This window comes from Mustelus asterias, chromosome 13, assembly GCF_964213995.1.
Source record: "Mustelus asterias chromosome 13, sMusAst1.hap1.1, whole genome shotgun sequence".
Taxonomy (NCBI): Eukaryota; Metazoa; Chordata; class Chondrichthyes; order Carcharhiniformes; family Triakidae; genus Mustelus; species Mustelus asterias.
In genome coordinates, this window is record NC_135813.1 from 105,886,604 (window position 1) to 105,903,114 (window position 16,511).

The 16,511-nt window shown below is 42.8% G+C and overlaps 1 protein-coding gene across 5 annotated transcripts in view; it reads right to left on the reverse strand.

Annotated features, from left to right (window-relative positions):
• sh2b3 (SH2B adaptor protein 3) overlaps positions 1-16,511 on the reverse strand; it is a 238,349-nt gene that overhangs the window by 31,434 nt on the left and 190,404 nt on the right. For all 5 annotated transcript variants that reach the window (XM_078227443.1, XM_078227444.1, XM_078227446.1 and 2 more), the window contains one exon: positions 7,313-7,407. In XM_078227443.1, coding sequence (XP_078083569.1) covers positions 7,313-7,407 — 95 coding nt within the window. The remainder of the gene's footprint in view (positions 1-7,312; positions 7,408-16,511) is intronic.

The following is a 16,511-nucleotide window of genomic DNA, read 5'->3' on the forward strand; positions in this document are numbered from 1 at the left end:
ACTCCTTGTAACATCCTCACAACTTATTTCCCTACCTATCTTTCTAACATCATAAAATTTGGCTACAATTCATTCGGTCCCTTTATCCAAGTCATTACAAAGATTGCAAATATTTTAGGCCCACCACTAGTTATGGTTTGCCAATCAGAAAGTCACCCATTTATCCCGGCTAATCCTGTATCCATGCTCATATATCACCCCAACACTATGAGCTCTTAACTTGTGCAGTAATCTTTTACATGGCACCTTATGCAATGCCTTTTGGAAATACACTACATCTACTGGTTCCCCTTTATCCACACTGCTTGTTGCATTATCAGAGAACTCTAATTTGTCAAACACAAATTCCTTTTCACAAAACCATGCTGAATGTGCTCTGATTTTTAAAATGTCCTGCTATTACCTTTTTATTAAAAGATTCTAATATTTTCCCAAAGTCAGATGTTAGACTAACTGGCCTGCAGATTTTGCTTTCTGAATCTTTCCTTTCTTGAACAGTGGTGTTACATTTGTGGTTTTCCATTCCACTGGGACCTTTCCAGAATCTATAGAATTTTGGAAGATTGCAAACAATGCATCCACTAACTCTGCAGTCACTTCTTAGAAGGTCATTGGATGCAGCAAGCCAATGTGTCCTGGGATTTGTCAGCCTTTGATCCCATTAATTTTCATAATATCTTTTCTCTAATGATCATGATTATTTCAGGTTTCTCCCGCCCCTTCGCCCCTGCATTTCTACTATTTTTGGGACACTTTCTGTATCTTCTACTGTGAAGCCAGATACAAAACACTTCTTTAGAGTCTCTGCAATTTCCTTGTTTCCAATTATCAAATTCTTAGTCTCATCCTCTAAGGGATCAAAATTCACTTCTGCTACACTTTTTTTCTTTTTATAAACTTGAAGAAGCATTTACTGTCTGTTTTTACATTTCTTGCTAGTTTTCTCTCTCACTCCAATTTCTCCCTCAATTATTCTTGCATCATCCTTTATTAGTTTCTAAACTTTTCCCAATCTTCTAATCTTTGCAGTATTGTACGTCTTTTCTTTTAATTTGATACCATCCTTAACTCCTCTACTTAGTCATGGATGGTGCACCTTTCTTGTCGAGCCTTTCTGAATGGAAGATATTGAATATCTCATTAAATATCTGTCATTGTTTCTCTACTGTCTTATCTAATTTCCCAGTCCACTTCAGCTAACTCTGTCTTTATACCCTTCCACTAGCCTTTATTTTGTCTTAAGACTCATGTTTCTCAGCCTCAATCTGAATGTGAAATTCTATCATGTTATGATCACTCTTCTATAGAAGATCCTTTGCTATGAGGTCATTAATCAATTTGCATCATTATACATTACCAGATCTAAAATAGCTTAGTTGGCTACAGAACATATTGTTCCAAGAAATTGTCCTGAATATACCATTAACTTATCCTCCAAGGTGTCTTTGCCAATTTGATTCCTCCAATCTACATGTCTCCCATGATTATTGCAGTAAATTTCTAACAGCCCTCATCATGTTTTGATTTATATTCTATCCTACAATGTAATTACAGTCAGGGCTCCCATTAGCCACTCCCACAAGTAACTTGCTCCTTTGCTATTATGGGTGGCACAGTGGTTAAGTTAGCACTGCTGCCTCACAGTGTCAGGGACCCTGGTTTGATTCACGGCTTGGGTCACTGTCTGTGCGGAGTCTGGACGCTCCCCCTGTGTCTGCGTGGGTTTCCTCCGGGTGCTCCGATTTCCTCCCGCAGTCCAAAAGACGTGCTGGTTCGATGCATTGGTCATGCTAAATTCACCCTCAGCGTACCCGAACAGGCTCCGGAGTGTGACGATTAGGAGATTTTCACAGTAACTTCATTGCAGTGTTAATGTAAGCCTATTTGTGACACTAATAAATAAACTTTAAACTTTATCTCCACCCCAAACTGATTCTACATTTTCATCCTCTGAACCAAGATAATTTCTCACTACTGTACTGACCTCATCCTTTATTAACTGAACTCTCTCACTTCTTTTGCCTTTCTTTCCATCCTTCTGAAATGTCAAACACTGTTCAATATTCAGGTCTCAGCCAGCCATGATCAGTGTCCAACCATGTCTCTGCAATGTTATCATATACTCATTCATTTCTATTTGTGCTCCCAGTCTTATTGCAAATGCAGTATGCATTCAAACAACAAGCCTTTAATTCTGTGTTTTTACCATTTTCCCCTATCCAGGCCACAATACCTCTCAACTGGTGCATTCTTATGTTTGCACATTCTGGCCCTTCCTATCACACTCTGGCTATCATTACCTGCATCACTACCTTGCACTATTCCCTTGTCCTTTCTCTTTCCCTTTCCAAATCTCCCTTCATGTGATCAAGGGGCATTTATCAATTGTAAATTGACTATAATTTTGTAACATTTATTTTTAGTTGTATCATCTAAAGTGTGAATTTAGTAATAAAGTCTGCAGTTACAGAAAATGCTGACAAAAGGGAAAGATATTTCCAATCAAGACATTAGCTCTTGATATTGTAAAGTTCCAGCAGTCCCCCCATGACAGTGCTCACAGTAGGTACCCTGGTCAGACCCCACCTGGAGTACTGTGCCCAGTTCTGGTCGCCTCATTACAGAAAGGATGTGGAAGCCATAGAAAGGGTGCAGAGGAGATTTACAAGGATGTTGCCTGGATTAGGTGGCATGCCTTATGAGGATAGGTTGAGGGAGCTAGGTCTTTTCTCCTTGGAGAAGCGAAGGATGAGAGGTGACCTGATAGAGGTGTATAAGATGTTGAGAGGTATTGATAGAGTGAATTCTCAGAGGCTTTTACCCAGGGCTGAAATGGTTGCCACAAGAAGTCACAGGTTTAGGGTGCTGGGGAGTAGGTACAGAGGAGATGTTAGGGGTAAGTTTTTCACTCAGAGGGTGGTTGGTGCGCGGAATCGGCTGCCGGTAGTGGTGGTGGAGTCAGATTCGATAGGGTCTTTTAAGAGACTTTTGGATAAGTTCATGGAAGTTAGTAAGATAGAGGGTTATAGGTAAGCCTAGTAGGTAGGGACATGTTCGGCGCAACTTGTGGGCCGAAGGGCCTGTTTGTGCTGTAGCTTTTCTATGTTCTATGTTCTATATAAAGTCCATTCAAGAGAGGGGCGTCATACTTTGCAATGTGGAGTTAGGTCTAAGTGATAGATACAAAAAGTCAATTGGAGAGTATCGTCCGTTGTCAAGAAATTTCTCTGTAGATTATCAGTTGGCCCTGACCCTCCCACCAAAATAGAAATGTTGAAAAGCCAAGGTAGAAATTAATAATCTTGTTGTAAAGGAGCCTCTAGGGAAGAGTGATCATAATATTATGGAACATTACATTTAAATTTGAAAATGAATTTAAGTTCAATCCAAAACTAGACTCTTAAATCTAAATAAAGTAAACCATGAAGATACAAGGGGCAAATATGCACTGTAACTTGGGAAACTCATGTTAAGAGGTATAATGATAGACAGGCAATGGCTGGCATTTAAAGAATGGTTTACAAAATATTTACGTTCCGTCGAGGCACAGAAATGCATCAGGAAAGGTGAACACAACCCTGGCTAACAAGAGGAGTTAAAGACTGTTTTAGGTCAAAGGAAGAGGCTTATAAAGTTGCCAAAAAGGTAGTATGCCTTAGGATTGGGAGCATTTTAGAATGGACTGTAAAAGCTTCTATATGTATGTAAAAAGAAAAAGATTGGCAAAGACAAATGTGAGCCCATTACGGGCAGAGACAGGAGAATTTATAATGGGGAATAAGGAAAAGGCAGAGAAACAAAACAGCATTTGGAGGCGACCTCACATTCTTGTCCTGCCAGTCGATGGGAAGGGCAAGATGGTAAGAGCGCGAGATAGGCGAAAGATTGGGTTTGTGCAAGACTTTGCACCTATCGCGATCTTACCGAGCCTGGATATCAGGAGAGATCAGCCTTGCGCCCAAAAAGGGCGAAGGGAAGATTTCAATATTTAAACCTATTTAAATAGAGATTTAAATATTATCAGTGAGCCCGGGATATAATCATCCGGACTCACTTGCCTTAGTGGGGCACCCTGGCACTGCCAGTCTGGCACACTGGCCGTGCCAACCAGGTAACAGGCAGTGTCAAAGGGGTGGAACCTAAGGGGAGGGGCAGGTCCTAGATGGGGGTGGGGCATAGTGGGTCACTGTGCACTTAGCAACCAGGATCGGGGTGGGGGAATGCTGTACACTGCAACCAGGATCGGGTGGGGCGTGGGCCAGGGGTGGAGGCCAGCGATAGCAGGAAGGGGAGGCCAGCAATAGTGGGATTGGGGGCCTGACAGGTATCTCTCTGTGCTATTGCACAGAACAGAGAGAGATCTGCGCCCTCTGGTGTAAGCAGCTGGCTTTCTGGCGAGCTTAGGCCCTGCCCCTTCACCCTGCTTAATCTTTTGCTCAGAGTGGTGTAAGGTTGGATTTTTAAACTCGCCCAAAAAATGGATCTGAAACTCTCCCGTTTTCACGCTCGTTCGGGACTTAGAATTTTTTGGGTAAGATCGCATCCTTTGTGTCTGTCTGCACGGAGAAAGATTGGTCTCCAGCACTCGTCTCCGTATTTAAAGAAGGATATAAATGCATTGGAAGCAGTTCAGAGAAGGTTTATTAAATTAATACCCGGACTGGATGGGCTGCCTTATGAGGAAAGTTTGGACAAGCGAGGTTAATAGCCACTGGAGTTTAGAAGAGTAAGAGGCAACTTAATTGAAACCTTTCAGATCCTGAGGAGTCTTGATGGGGTGGATGTGGAGAGGATGTTGCCTCTTGTGGGAGAATCCAGAACTAGGGGTCACTGTTTAAAAATAAGACTTAGCCCATTCCAGACAGAAATGAGGAGAATTTCTTTCTGTCAGAGGATAGAGTGTCTTTGGAACTCCCTTCCTCAAAAGGCCGTGGAGGCAGAGTCTTTGACTATTTTTAAGGTAGAGCTAGATAGATTCTTGATAAACAAGGGGGTGAAAGGTTATTGGAGGTTACAGTCAGATCAACTATGATTTTATTTCATGGCAGAATAGGTTTGAAGGGCCGAGTGGCCTATTCCTGATCCTAACTTGTATGTTGAAATGCAAGATACAAAAAAACCTCAGGAACACTAAAGAACAAAGGGATTAACAAGAATCAGAACACAGAGTCCTTACCTTGCAGGAGGCGGCCGTTCGGCCCATCAAATCTGCACTGACTCTCCAAAAGAGCATTTTACCCAGGCCCATACACCCACCTTATCACCGTAATCCCGTGCATTTACCATGGCTAATCCACCTAACCTACGCATCTTGAGACACTAAGGGGCAATTTAGCATGGCCAATCCACCGAACTTGCACATCTTTGGACTGTGGGAGGAAACCGGAGCACCCGGAGGAAACCCATGCAGATGTGGGGAGAACATGCAATCTCCACAGTGTCACCTAAGGCCAGAATGGAATCCCAGTCCCTGGTGCTGTGCCACCATGCTGCCCTGCAAACAAGGAACTAAAATAAATTAGTATTAGTAAAAAAATGTGGTTTTGCAGAAATTAATGGGATTGCAAGTTGATCAATCCCCTGAACCTATTTATCTACATCCCAGAATGTTGAAAGAGGCCTGAGGACTATTTAGGACCGAGATGAGGAGGGACTTGTTGACGAGGAGGGTGATGAATGTTTGGATTTCTCTACCAAGAGGGCTGTGGAGGTTCAGTCATTGAGTATATTCAAGATAGAGATAAATAGATTTCCAGATATTAAAAGACATCAAGGGATGAGTGCAGGAAAATGACATTGAGATAGAAGATCAGCCATGATCTAGTTGAAGGGCGGAGCAGGTCCAAGATGTCAAATGGCCTACTCTTGCTCCTCTGTCCCTATGTCCCTATGAAACAAACACTGTTTAAATGTTGTTCTACAAGCACTGAAACCTGATGTATTATTCTGTTGATAGCGTTAGGCCTTTGCAAGACGACAAAGTCTAGTTGATAAAAAAAACAGGATGAATCAATGCAAAAGTCAATTAAGATTCTGTGCTCAGGCCTATGTATTTAAGATTGCTGGAAAGCTTGAATCTTTCTTTTTAAAAAAATGTGACCAGAAATAGAGATTAAACAGTGTTTGATACTTTCACTTTTAAAATTAATTCTCAGGTCTTGCCCATTGCTGGCAATGTCAACATTTATTACCCATCATGGATTGCCCTGACAACAGAATAGATTGTTAGGCAACCTCGGTGATCAATTAAGAGTTGACCACACTGGCGTGGGACAGGAAACGCACACAATAAATTTAGACGTGTCTATGTTTCATTTCTGTTTCTAAAGCTCCGCCACAGCTTTTGAAAGCATTTACATTTAAAAATAAATAAATAATTTGACGATGAACATGAAATTGACATACTAAGCCAAGTAACTGAGCTTATTCACTTGTGGTTTGGAGCAGCCCTGCGGGTCAGTGGAACACAGGGATGGATATATGAGGCTGTTTGTAGGTTCCAGACATGACCAAAGACAGTCACCCCAGGGACTTTGCTGGCCCAGCGAATCACCCAGTCCTGGTCGGCGAAACACATAATACCCAGGTACGGTAGATTACACAACATTCAATAATTGTTTTCAATTTGCATCTGAGGTTAGGGGCACAGTGGTTCACACTGCCGCCTCACAGTGCCAGGGTTCAATTCCCGACTCGGGTCACTGTCTGTGCAGAGTCTGCATGTTCTCCCCATGTCTGCGTGGGTTTCCTCTGCTCCAGTTTCCAGTTTCCTCCCACGGTCCGAAAGATGTGCTGGTTAGGCGAATTGGCTATACTAAATTCTCGCTCAGTGTACCCGAACAGGCACCGGAGTGTGGCGACTAGAGGATTTTCACAGTAACTTCATTGCCGTGTTAATGTAAGCCTACTTATGACATTAATAAATAAACTTAAACTTAATTAGCAGGAAAATAAAGTGATTTGCAGCACAATATATCCATCTGCTTCAAAGCTGGGAGAGGAAGTTTGCAGAGAGAGCAAAACAAGAGACTACAATTTAAGGAAGACATGAAATTAATTAACATGACGGTGAAGTAACATTGATGGGAGGACCGATACACAATTCTGCCCACTTGGATGTCTGTGAGGTATCACTAGTCTATCGAGGCAATGCCAGATAAGGAAAGTGGGTGGGTGGATAAACATCATTGCCTCAGTGCAGAGTGGGAAGATGGGGTTACACTGGTCTTTCTGAAATACTTTGACATTTAAATGCCATCCTCAGTAACCATTTAATGATACCATCTGAGAAAATGCATACACTGCCAGTTACCTTGGTGTATAGAATCTGTGCTTCCATCAACAGAGACTGTCTGCATACTGTTGGAGTGAGGAGCAGTGAGCAGTTCCACATCAGCTCCATCAGACCTGCAATCAAACAAGAAGACACATTTCACTCTGTTGTAACTTGCACAGGAAGCAATGGAATGCATGGAGTCTGTAATGTGTCCAAAAACCTGTAGGATTCCAGTAAATGGCCTGTGGCAACAAATAGAAGGTGGCATCATACAACGTTTCATAATTATCATATTTTTCAGATTTGTCATCATCCGTACTGTCTTTGAACAACAGGTTTGAACTTTTCCTATTGCTAAATTTGCAATACACAAGCCAGCTCAAATAAAAGGGGCAATTATTTCCCAGTGTTTGATTCAGAGCCTTCTCAAATCAATGTCAAAAAATCAAAAGCAAAACACAATACATTTTACATAGAACTAGCTGATAAGATCTTAAGATTACTTGTATAAATAGTAAACAGACATTTCAAGCGTGTAACCACTTACTGCACTCAATTTTATTATCCCCAAGAACAAATATCATGTCAGGAAGCTCTCTTTTACCAATTTCTCCTGCTGCTAGTTTTCCCCTTCTTCTTTTGGTTCAATCACTACTTTGCCGCACTTAACTACAGTCCAACCGAGCGCACGAGTGGGTGAGGTACAGAATTATTCTGAAAATAACACCCTATGATAACTAGTAAAAGAGCAGCAATGCAAGATGATTACATATTGTTACTTTTATCCCCGCAAAATATACCTTATTCATAGAATTTGTAAAAGTACATTATATATCAGTTCAGATTTGATATCACAAGGTAAGTATAGATCAGTTTCTTTTAATCTAGTACAGAACATGCCCGACTACACCTGCCATTACAAATTATGTTTACAATTTACGGTAACATTTCATGGTGAACATTCTCTAGCACATATAGCCCAAGGGGTTTTTACACAGTTTCCAGCCCCTCTGTCTGCAATGTGGTTTTTCCCCAATGTGCCTTTGCGGTGACTGTCCCAAGCTTTAGATCCGTCAACAAATAGGCCTGGGCCTTGGAATGTGCCAGTCTGCAACACTCTGTTTTCCACAGTTCTTTGCACTGGAATACCAGAAGGTTTCAGGCAGAGCAAAGAGTTTCAGTTGATGGTCCTCCAGCAGTAGTTAATGCTCATCTTGATGTGCATCCGTGGGGACAGTCCCAGTCCATTCAGTCCTGTGTTACAGAGATGCTTGGGCTGAACCTGAACAAAAACCACTGGGTCTTCTTCTGACCTGCTCCACAAAGGAACAGAACAGTACAGAACATGCCTCACTACATTTGCAGGAGGTAGGGAACAGTCTCTTCCCCACCACAGCCACCCCAGGGGCAGTGTGCAGAGCTGGTGGGATTCCAGAGTGTGCAGGAAGGATCTAACTGGACTTTCACCACTAGCAAAGCTAGTTTGAGAAATCTGATAATGAGGCATTGTGCCAAACACCAGACTTTGTCAGCCTGCTCGGGGAACCATCCAACAAGATCCACCATCCCCTTTTCCTGCATGTCCTCATGGATATGTCTAATGGATGGTCAATGGTGTTTTTCTGCACAAACCTTTCCACAGGGACAGGTGGCATGGCACAGTCCAACTGAATGGAACATTCCATGGCAAAGTGGCCAGACCCCATTGTTATTTGTGCCTTTTCCTCCTCTTGCTGCCTTCCTATTGGCAATTAAACCCTTCCTGTCTTTATATTATTTCACTGCCAGTGGAAGCAGTTCTGCAATAGGTTAGCACCCCGGGTGCTCTGAGGTCTGCCAGGCTAACTTGGATGGTGAATCCAACTGTCTCCACACCAAAGGACAAATGAGCACATTCAGTTTTCCCTTTTTGAGGTTCATGAATCGTAACCGGAAAGGAACCTTACAGGCCAGGAAGCAGAAAGGGGCAGCGGTAGTAAACGCAAGCTGCCCATCCAGTCTCTAGTGAGTACGGCACGGTGTCACAGTGGTTAGCACTGCTGCCACATAGCGCCAGGGACTAGGTTCAATTCTGGCCTCAGGTGACTGTCTGTGTGGAGTTTGCACATTCTCCCCGTATCTGTGTGGGTTTCCTCTGGGTGCTCCGGTTTCCTCCCACAGTCCAAAGATATGCGGGTTAGGTTGATTGGCCATTCTAAAAGGGGGATTGGGAGGGTAAATATGTGGGGTTATGGGGATAGAACAGGACTTGGGTGGGATTGCTGTCGGTGCAAGCTCGATGGGCCAAATGGCCTACTTCTGCACTGTAGATTCTATGATTCTATGAGTAAAAGATGGTGGATTACTCCCAGCAGGAGCTGTGTCTGGAGGACGCACCCTGAGACCACCTTATTAGCAGTAATGCTACCAAAGGCAGAGCGGCTGCCTGCTCAGTACAGTCACAGAAGCTGGACAGTACAGGCACTCTCTCCATTTTATATGCTTCTTACACACAAAGTAAAAATAGGAGCCAGCTCTTTTACTAGATTTCTAGTCAGAGACTTTAATTCATCGATTAGCTATGAAGAGGAAAAGAATACATAAAAAGGAACTTTTTATTAAATTATAGACAGGCTTAAAGGGTTTTATTGACACAGCAACACAACAAAACCCAAACTAAAGCCTTTTTTTTATTCATTCGTGGGACGTGGGCATTGCTGGCTGGCCAGCATTTATTGCCCATCCCTAGTTGCCTTTGTTCAGAGGGCAGTTCAGAGTCAACCACATTGCTGTGGCTCTGGAGTCACAAATAGGCCAGACTGGGTAAGGACGGCAGATTTCCTTCCTTAAAGGACATTAGTGAACCAGATGGATTTTTCCAACAATCGACAATGGTTTCATGGTCATTAGTAGATTCTTACTTCCTCAGCGTACGGGCTGCTGTATGGAATGGATCAGACAATGACAGAAACCAATCTAGAAATTTCTATTTCAAAAGAAATATAAAAAGTATCCTGCTCACTGCTGATGAACAAATGCATTGACAATTCAAAGACAAAGGCTAGTGAATAGCTCATTACTGATTGGATGCTGAATTATTTCTGTATCTCAGTGGGATGCTGCCCAAATAAATACTGAACTTTACCAGCTCACGTCACAGTGGAAGGCGACTGACTCTATTTCAATACACCACGAACATGTGAAATAAGGCCTGGAAAAAGGAGCAAAGCGTTCAGGATATGGTTTACAAGCAATCTGTGCGTCAGTGGGGTCTGGGCCAAGTCAAGCTATCATCAGTTTTCACACAGTCAGTCAGGAAATGTGCATCTAATTCATGGAAACATAAGGAAAGTGGCTGAGAGAAGACTGAGTGCAGAGTTCTGTAAATCACACCATGATGAATTGCTGACACAGTTCTCGGTATTTGAATAACAGGAAAAGCCTCTCACTGAGGCAATCAGGAGGCCCAGATGATATACAAACCCTGCAGGCCAACATGTGCTTCCTGAGTTTCCTGTGCTTGAGGCAGCTATTGTCACCATCGATCGAGATAACTGCACACAAAATCTTTTTTGTTGTTATTCCTTTCCTTCACTAAGAACTTCTTGTTCCAGATTTAAACATTGCACACTTAAAAAATGGGGGAAAAAAATCTGTTGCACTCTTTTTAAATTCTTGTTACTTCAAATTATTTATGGTTGACATTGAAGTTAACCAAAGTTACTGGCCTGCAGCAAAACACATAAATCATTAAAGGCACCAAGTTTATGCAGCCATGAAAATACCTGAAATGGGCCATCGAGTTAACTCACTGAAATGGGATGGTGTCCTTTTCGCGGTTCAATTCAGTCAGTCCCTCAGTTTAGTTTTGAAAATCACAATTTTAAGCAATTGTGGGGTAGCACGATGGCTAGCACTGCTGCCTCACAGCATCAGGGACCCGGGTTCAATTCCCAGCTTGGGTCATTGTCTATGTTGAGTTCGCACATTCCCCCGCGTCTGCATGGGTTTCCTCCGGGTGCTCTGGTTTCCTCCCACAGTCCAAAGATGTGGATTGGCCATGCTAAATTGCCCCTTAGTGTCAGGGGGACTAGTTAGGGTAAATGTATGGGTTTATGGGGATAAGGCCTGGGTGGGATTGTGGCCGGGCTGAATGGCCTCTTTCTGCACTGTAGGATTCTAAAACAATCTTTAATATAGAAAAACACCCCATGGAGTATAATCAAATAGAAATCCACATGAAGCCTAGGAGAGAGATAGTCGAAGCAGTTCCTAATGCATGGTTGAAGAGGTCAGTTTTATGGAAGGTCTTAAGGGAAGAGATAGGCAGAGAATTATAAGGAAGGAATCCCAAACCAAGGGCATAAATGACTGAAGTCGCGGCCATCATTGAAAGGATGAAGGGAATAGAAAAGGCATAAAAAGGCTCAAGTCGGGGGAATAGAGGTTCCAGACATTATGGATTTAGGTTAAGATCAGCCACAATCTCATTTAATTACAGAAGAGGATGGAGGGGCTGAATGGCCTACTCCTGTTTCTAAGTTCCTAGACAGTAGTAGTGCTGGAGAAGGCAATTTTCCCTGTGGAACTGCAAGATCAAGGTTGCTGAAGAGCATTCTCTCCTCTAGTTTCCAATAGATGGTCTCCCATCCTAGCTGTCATTTTTCTAAAGACAGAGAGGTTAAGATGCCTGGCACTCATGTTTTGGTGCTTGGTCAGATGTACCTTGCAGGCCTCCAGTTCTCAGCTGTTTGCCTGGATTGTCTCTCTTATGATGTGGAGATGCCGGCGTTGGACTGGGGTAAACACAGTAAGAAGTTTAACAACACCAGGTTAAAGTCCAACAGGTTTATTTGGTAGCAAAAGCCACACAAGCTTTCGGAGCTGCAAGCCCCTTCTTCAGGTGAGTGGGAATTCTGTCTCTCTTAACCATAGTAAGAAGTCTCACTACACCAGGTTAAAGTCCAACAGGTTTATTCCATAGACAGATGTAGTCCATTATTTTAAATCGTATCTAGAAAATAATTTTCAGTAACTCCCCAGATAAATATTTCTATTTCAACTTTTTGGAACTTACAAATCTCGTCCAATTGATTCTGTAATTTTGGAGTTGCCTCTTCCAATTTCACTACCCTTTTTCGTTTTGTATCATTTGCAACTGTAACCACTTTTAAACTTACGTAAAGTTGAAATATGTGCTCCCAGCAAACTGTGAAGAATTACAATCAGTACTTCCCCTCCTCTGACATAATTCCTCCACTAAGTACTCATTTCCTATTGTTTAGTCAGTTTCTTATCCATTCCCAATGCTTATGCCGAATCATCACCATTTTGAGTTGAATAAATAACATTTTATATGAAACTTTATCAAAACACTTTTTAGAATTCAAGGTACACTGATCATAGTGCTTCACGTGGTTTATTTGGGTTGCCTGAGCATCCTTTCTGAATATGGGCAATCTATCTGCAATTCACTAGATGACAAAGTATACTATTTTGTTATGATACAGAATTTTGGTTAGGCCTCAGGTTGACTACTGTGCCCAGTTTTGGACCGATCACATAGTGGTGGCACAGTGGTTAACACTGCTGCCTCACAGCGCCAGGGACCCGGGTTCGATTCCCAGCTTGGGTCACCGTCTGTGTGGAGTTTGCACATTCTCCTTGCGTCTGTGTGGGTTTTCTCCGGGTGCTCCGGTTTCCTCCCACAGTCTGAAAGACGGACTGGTTAGGGTGCTTTGGCCATGCTAAATTCTCCCTCAGTGTACCCGAACAGGTGCCAGAGTGTGGCAACTAGGGGATTTTCACAATAACCTCATTGCAGTGTTAATGTAAGCCTGTTTGTGACACTAATAAATAAACTTAAGCTGGTGGGTGATATTAGGGTTTTGAAAAGCTGCAAAGGAGGCCCATATTTTGCAGCATATTAGTTACTGCGACATTTAAAAGAGCTGGGACTCTAAAGGTCACAGAACTCTATACTTGCAGCTCGTAAGATTTTGTCTCTTGTAGGATGCTGGTGTCCATGCCTTCAGTTTCGGCCTTAAACTCTGGAATGCCTCACGTAAACCTATCCACCTCTCTCTCCTTGACAAAGTTCCTTAAACCTTTTGACTGTTTGATCAAGTTTTTTTTTCACCTGACCTAATATCGCCTTATAAGTTTAAGTGTCACATGATGTTCTTTTATGCTCTTGTAAAGCACATTGGGAAATTTTATTACATTAAAACAGCTTTACAAATACACTTTGTTGTTTTAAATAGGCTCGTGAGGATCGGGGTCAAAATCTCAAGTTACCCAAGGACAGACTCAGTTGGACATTAAGAAGTGGCTCTTTTCCTACAGAATAGTGGAATGGAGTGGGACATGTAGAACATAGAACATAGAACAGTACAGCACAGAACAGGCCCTTCGGCCCACGATGTTGTGCCGAGCTTTATCTGAAACCAAGATCAAGCTATCCCACTCCCTATCATCCTGGTGTGCTCCATCTGCCTATCCAATAACCGCTTAAATGTTTCTAAAGTGTCTGACTCCACTATCACTGCAGGCAGTCCATTCCACACCCCAACCACTCTCTGCGTAAAGAACCTACCTCTGATATCCGTCCTGTATCTCCCACCACGAACCCTATAGTTATGCCCCCTTGTAATAGCTCCATCCACCCGAGGAAATAGTCTTTGAACGTTCACTCTATCTATCCCCTTCATCATTTTATACACCTCTATTAAGTCTCCCCTCAGCCTCCTCCGCTCCAGAGAGAACAGCCCTAGCTCCCTCAACCTTTCCTCATATGACCTACCCTCCAAACCAGGCAGCATCCTGGTAAATCTCCTCTGCACTCTTTCCAGCGCTTCCACATCCTTCTTATAGTGAGGTGACCAGAACTGCACACAATATTCCAAATGTGGTCTCACCAAGGTCCTGTACAGTTGCAGCATAACCCCACGGCTCTTAAACTCCAACCCCCTGTTAATAAAAGCTAACACACTATAGGCCTTCTTCACAGCTCTATCCACTTGACTGGCAACCTTTAGAGATCTGTGGATATGGACCCCAAGATCTCTCTGTTCCTCCACAGTCTTCAGAACCCTACCTTTGACCCTGTAATCCACATTTAAATTTGTCCTACCAAAATGAATCACCTCACATTTATCAGGGTTAAACTGTGGTGAACTTTAACTCACTGATTTACTTCCAGTGAGAACTGGGCCTGTTTCTGGCGAGGGGATTGTATTGTATAACCTTAATCATCACCCCACCCCCACCCCAAGGTTGGCCAAGGTTTTTTTTGCATCTTCTAGAAGATCACTTGACCTTTGGGGGAATGGGGTCTGGGCATATTTTGATGTATGAGGTATTGCAGTTGGATAGACCAGTGTGTCTTTCCCCATCTCACATTGTTGGTTATCCTGTTTCCTGTCTACTGTTACCTCCTCGGTGTAACCAGTGGATAGTGCGCCACAAGAAGTGGTGCCTGCTGGGTGTTTGCCAGTGCCAGTCCAGGATTAATCGCTGAAGATGTTCAGAACAGCAAAAAATCTCATGATTTATGCTAGCTATTTTGCAGTTATACATCCACTGCCAATAATATTGTTAAAGGCAACTCAGTATAGTTTTTTTAAAGTACTGATTATCCAACAAATAAAGACAAATTTATTCGCCTCCTTAGGAGAGGCGATGGCCTCGTGATATTATCGCTAGACTGTTAATCCAGAAACTCAGCTAATGTTCTGGGGACTCAGGTTCGAATCCCGCCATGGCAGATGATGGAATTTGAATTCAATTAAAAAAATATATCTGGAATTAAGAATTTACTGATGACCATGACACCATTGTCGACTGTCAGAAAAACCCATCTGGTTCACTAATGTCCTTTAGGGAAGGAAATCTGCCATCCTTACCTGGTCTGGCCTACATGTGACTCCAGAGCCACAGTAATGTGGTTGACTCTCAACTGCCCTCCCAGGACAACTAAGGATGGGCAATAAATGCTGGCCAGCCAGCGACGCCCATGCCTCACAATGAATTTATTTTAATTGCCAAAATAGAACAAGTTTAAAGTTAAAGTTTATTTATTAGTCACAAGTAAGGCTTACATTAACGCTGCAATGAAGTTATTGTGAAATTCCCCTAGTCGCCACACTCCGGCGTTTGTTTGGGTCAATGCACCTAACCAGCACACCTTTCGGACTGTGGGAGGAAACCGGAGCACCCAGGGGAAACCCATGCAGACACAGCGAGAACATGCAAACTCCACACAGACAGTGACCCAAGCTGGGACTCGAGCCCGGGTCCCTGGCGCTGAGGCAGCAGTGCTAACCACTGTGCCTGCCCATTGTGTTGTACCATTTTTATCTATAAATGTACAAAGATAAAATCCAAAAATTTGCATTTATTTTACAGTTAAACCCTGATAATGTATTAACTACACACAAAACCTTCCAGTTTACTTTGGACTTTTAAATAATATAAGTCGATAAGAAGGAGACACTACTTGAATCAAGCACCCATTTATCCCCCTGATCTTCAATAATCCACTGCTGTAAAATAAACAGAAGGACCTTGCTATTCACAAAAAGAATAAAGTTAGATTGTCATTTTGAATCACAATTTTTCACCCTTGCAATGCCCCATCAGCTTCCTGTTACACATAACAGTCTAAATGTACTCCTGAAGTGCAGTCATTTGGATTCAATTGTGATGAGAACAGCTTGGAGTACATTGCATGACCCTTTCACTGGGGAACTGATTTCCCTTCAAGTCATTCAACATTATGCTGTGGCCATTTTGCCTTAAATAGAAACCATGATTCACAACAACCACTTCCTCCAAGGCCTATCCAGCGAATCATTCCGGTACAAGTGACCACATTTACGCGTGAACTCAGGCAGTGAGAGTCAGTAAGGATTTTAACCAATGTCACTACAAAGCCCAACTCTGTTCCCGATGAACGGCCAAACACAAACAGGAAACTCCCGACAGTCAGCAAGGGCAGGAGGAAGGGCTGATTTCTCTTGTCCAAGGAGATGGATGTTGCAACCAATTGTAGTCTTCTCACTGCCAGTGTGTGTGTAAGAGATCACAGATTCCAGCACAGAACAGGGATGAAACCAGTGATATCCTTGGTCATGGTCCTTCTTATCACATCCTAGTCTTAACTAATTAGACCTAATTCTTAGTTCTGAGAAATCAAGAGCTGAGAAGCTGCCTCAATTCCTTCATCTACCTGTCCCTAACACAAGCACAATCAGGG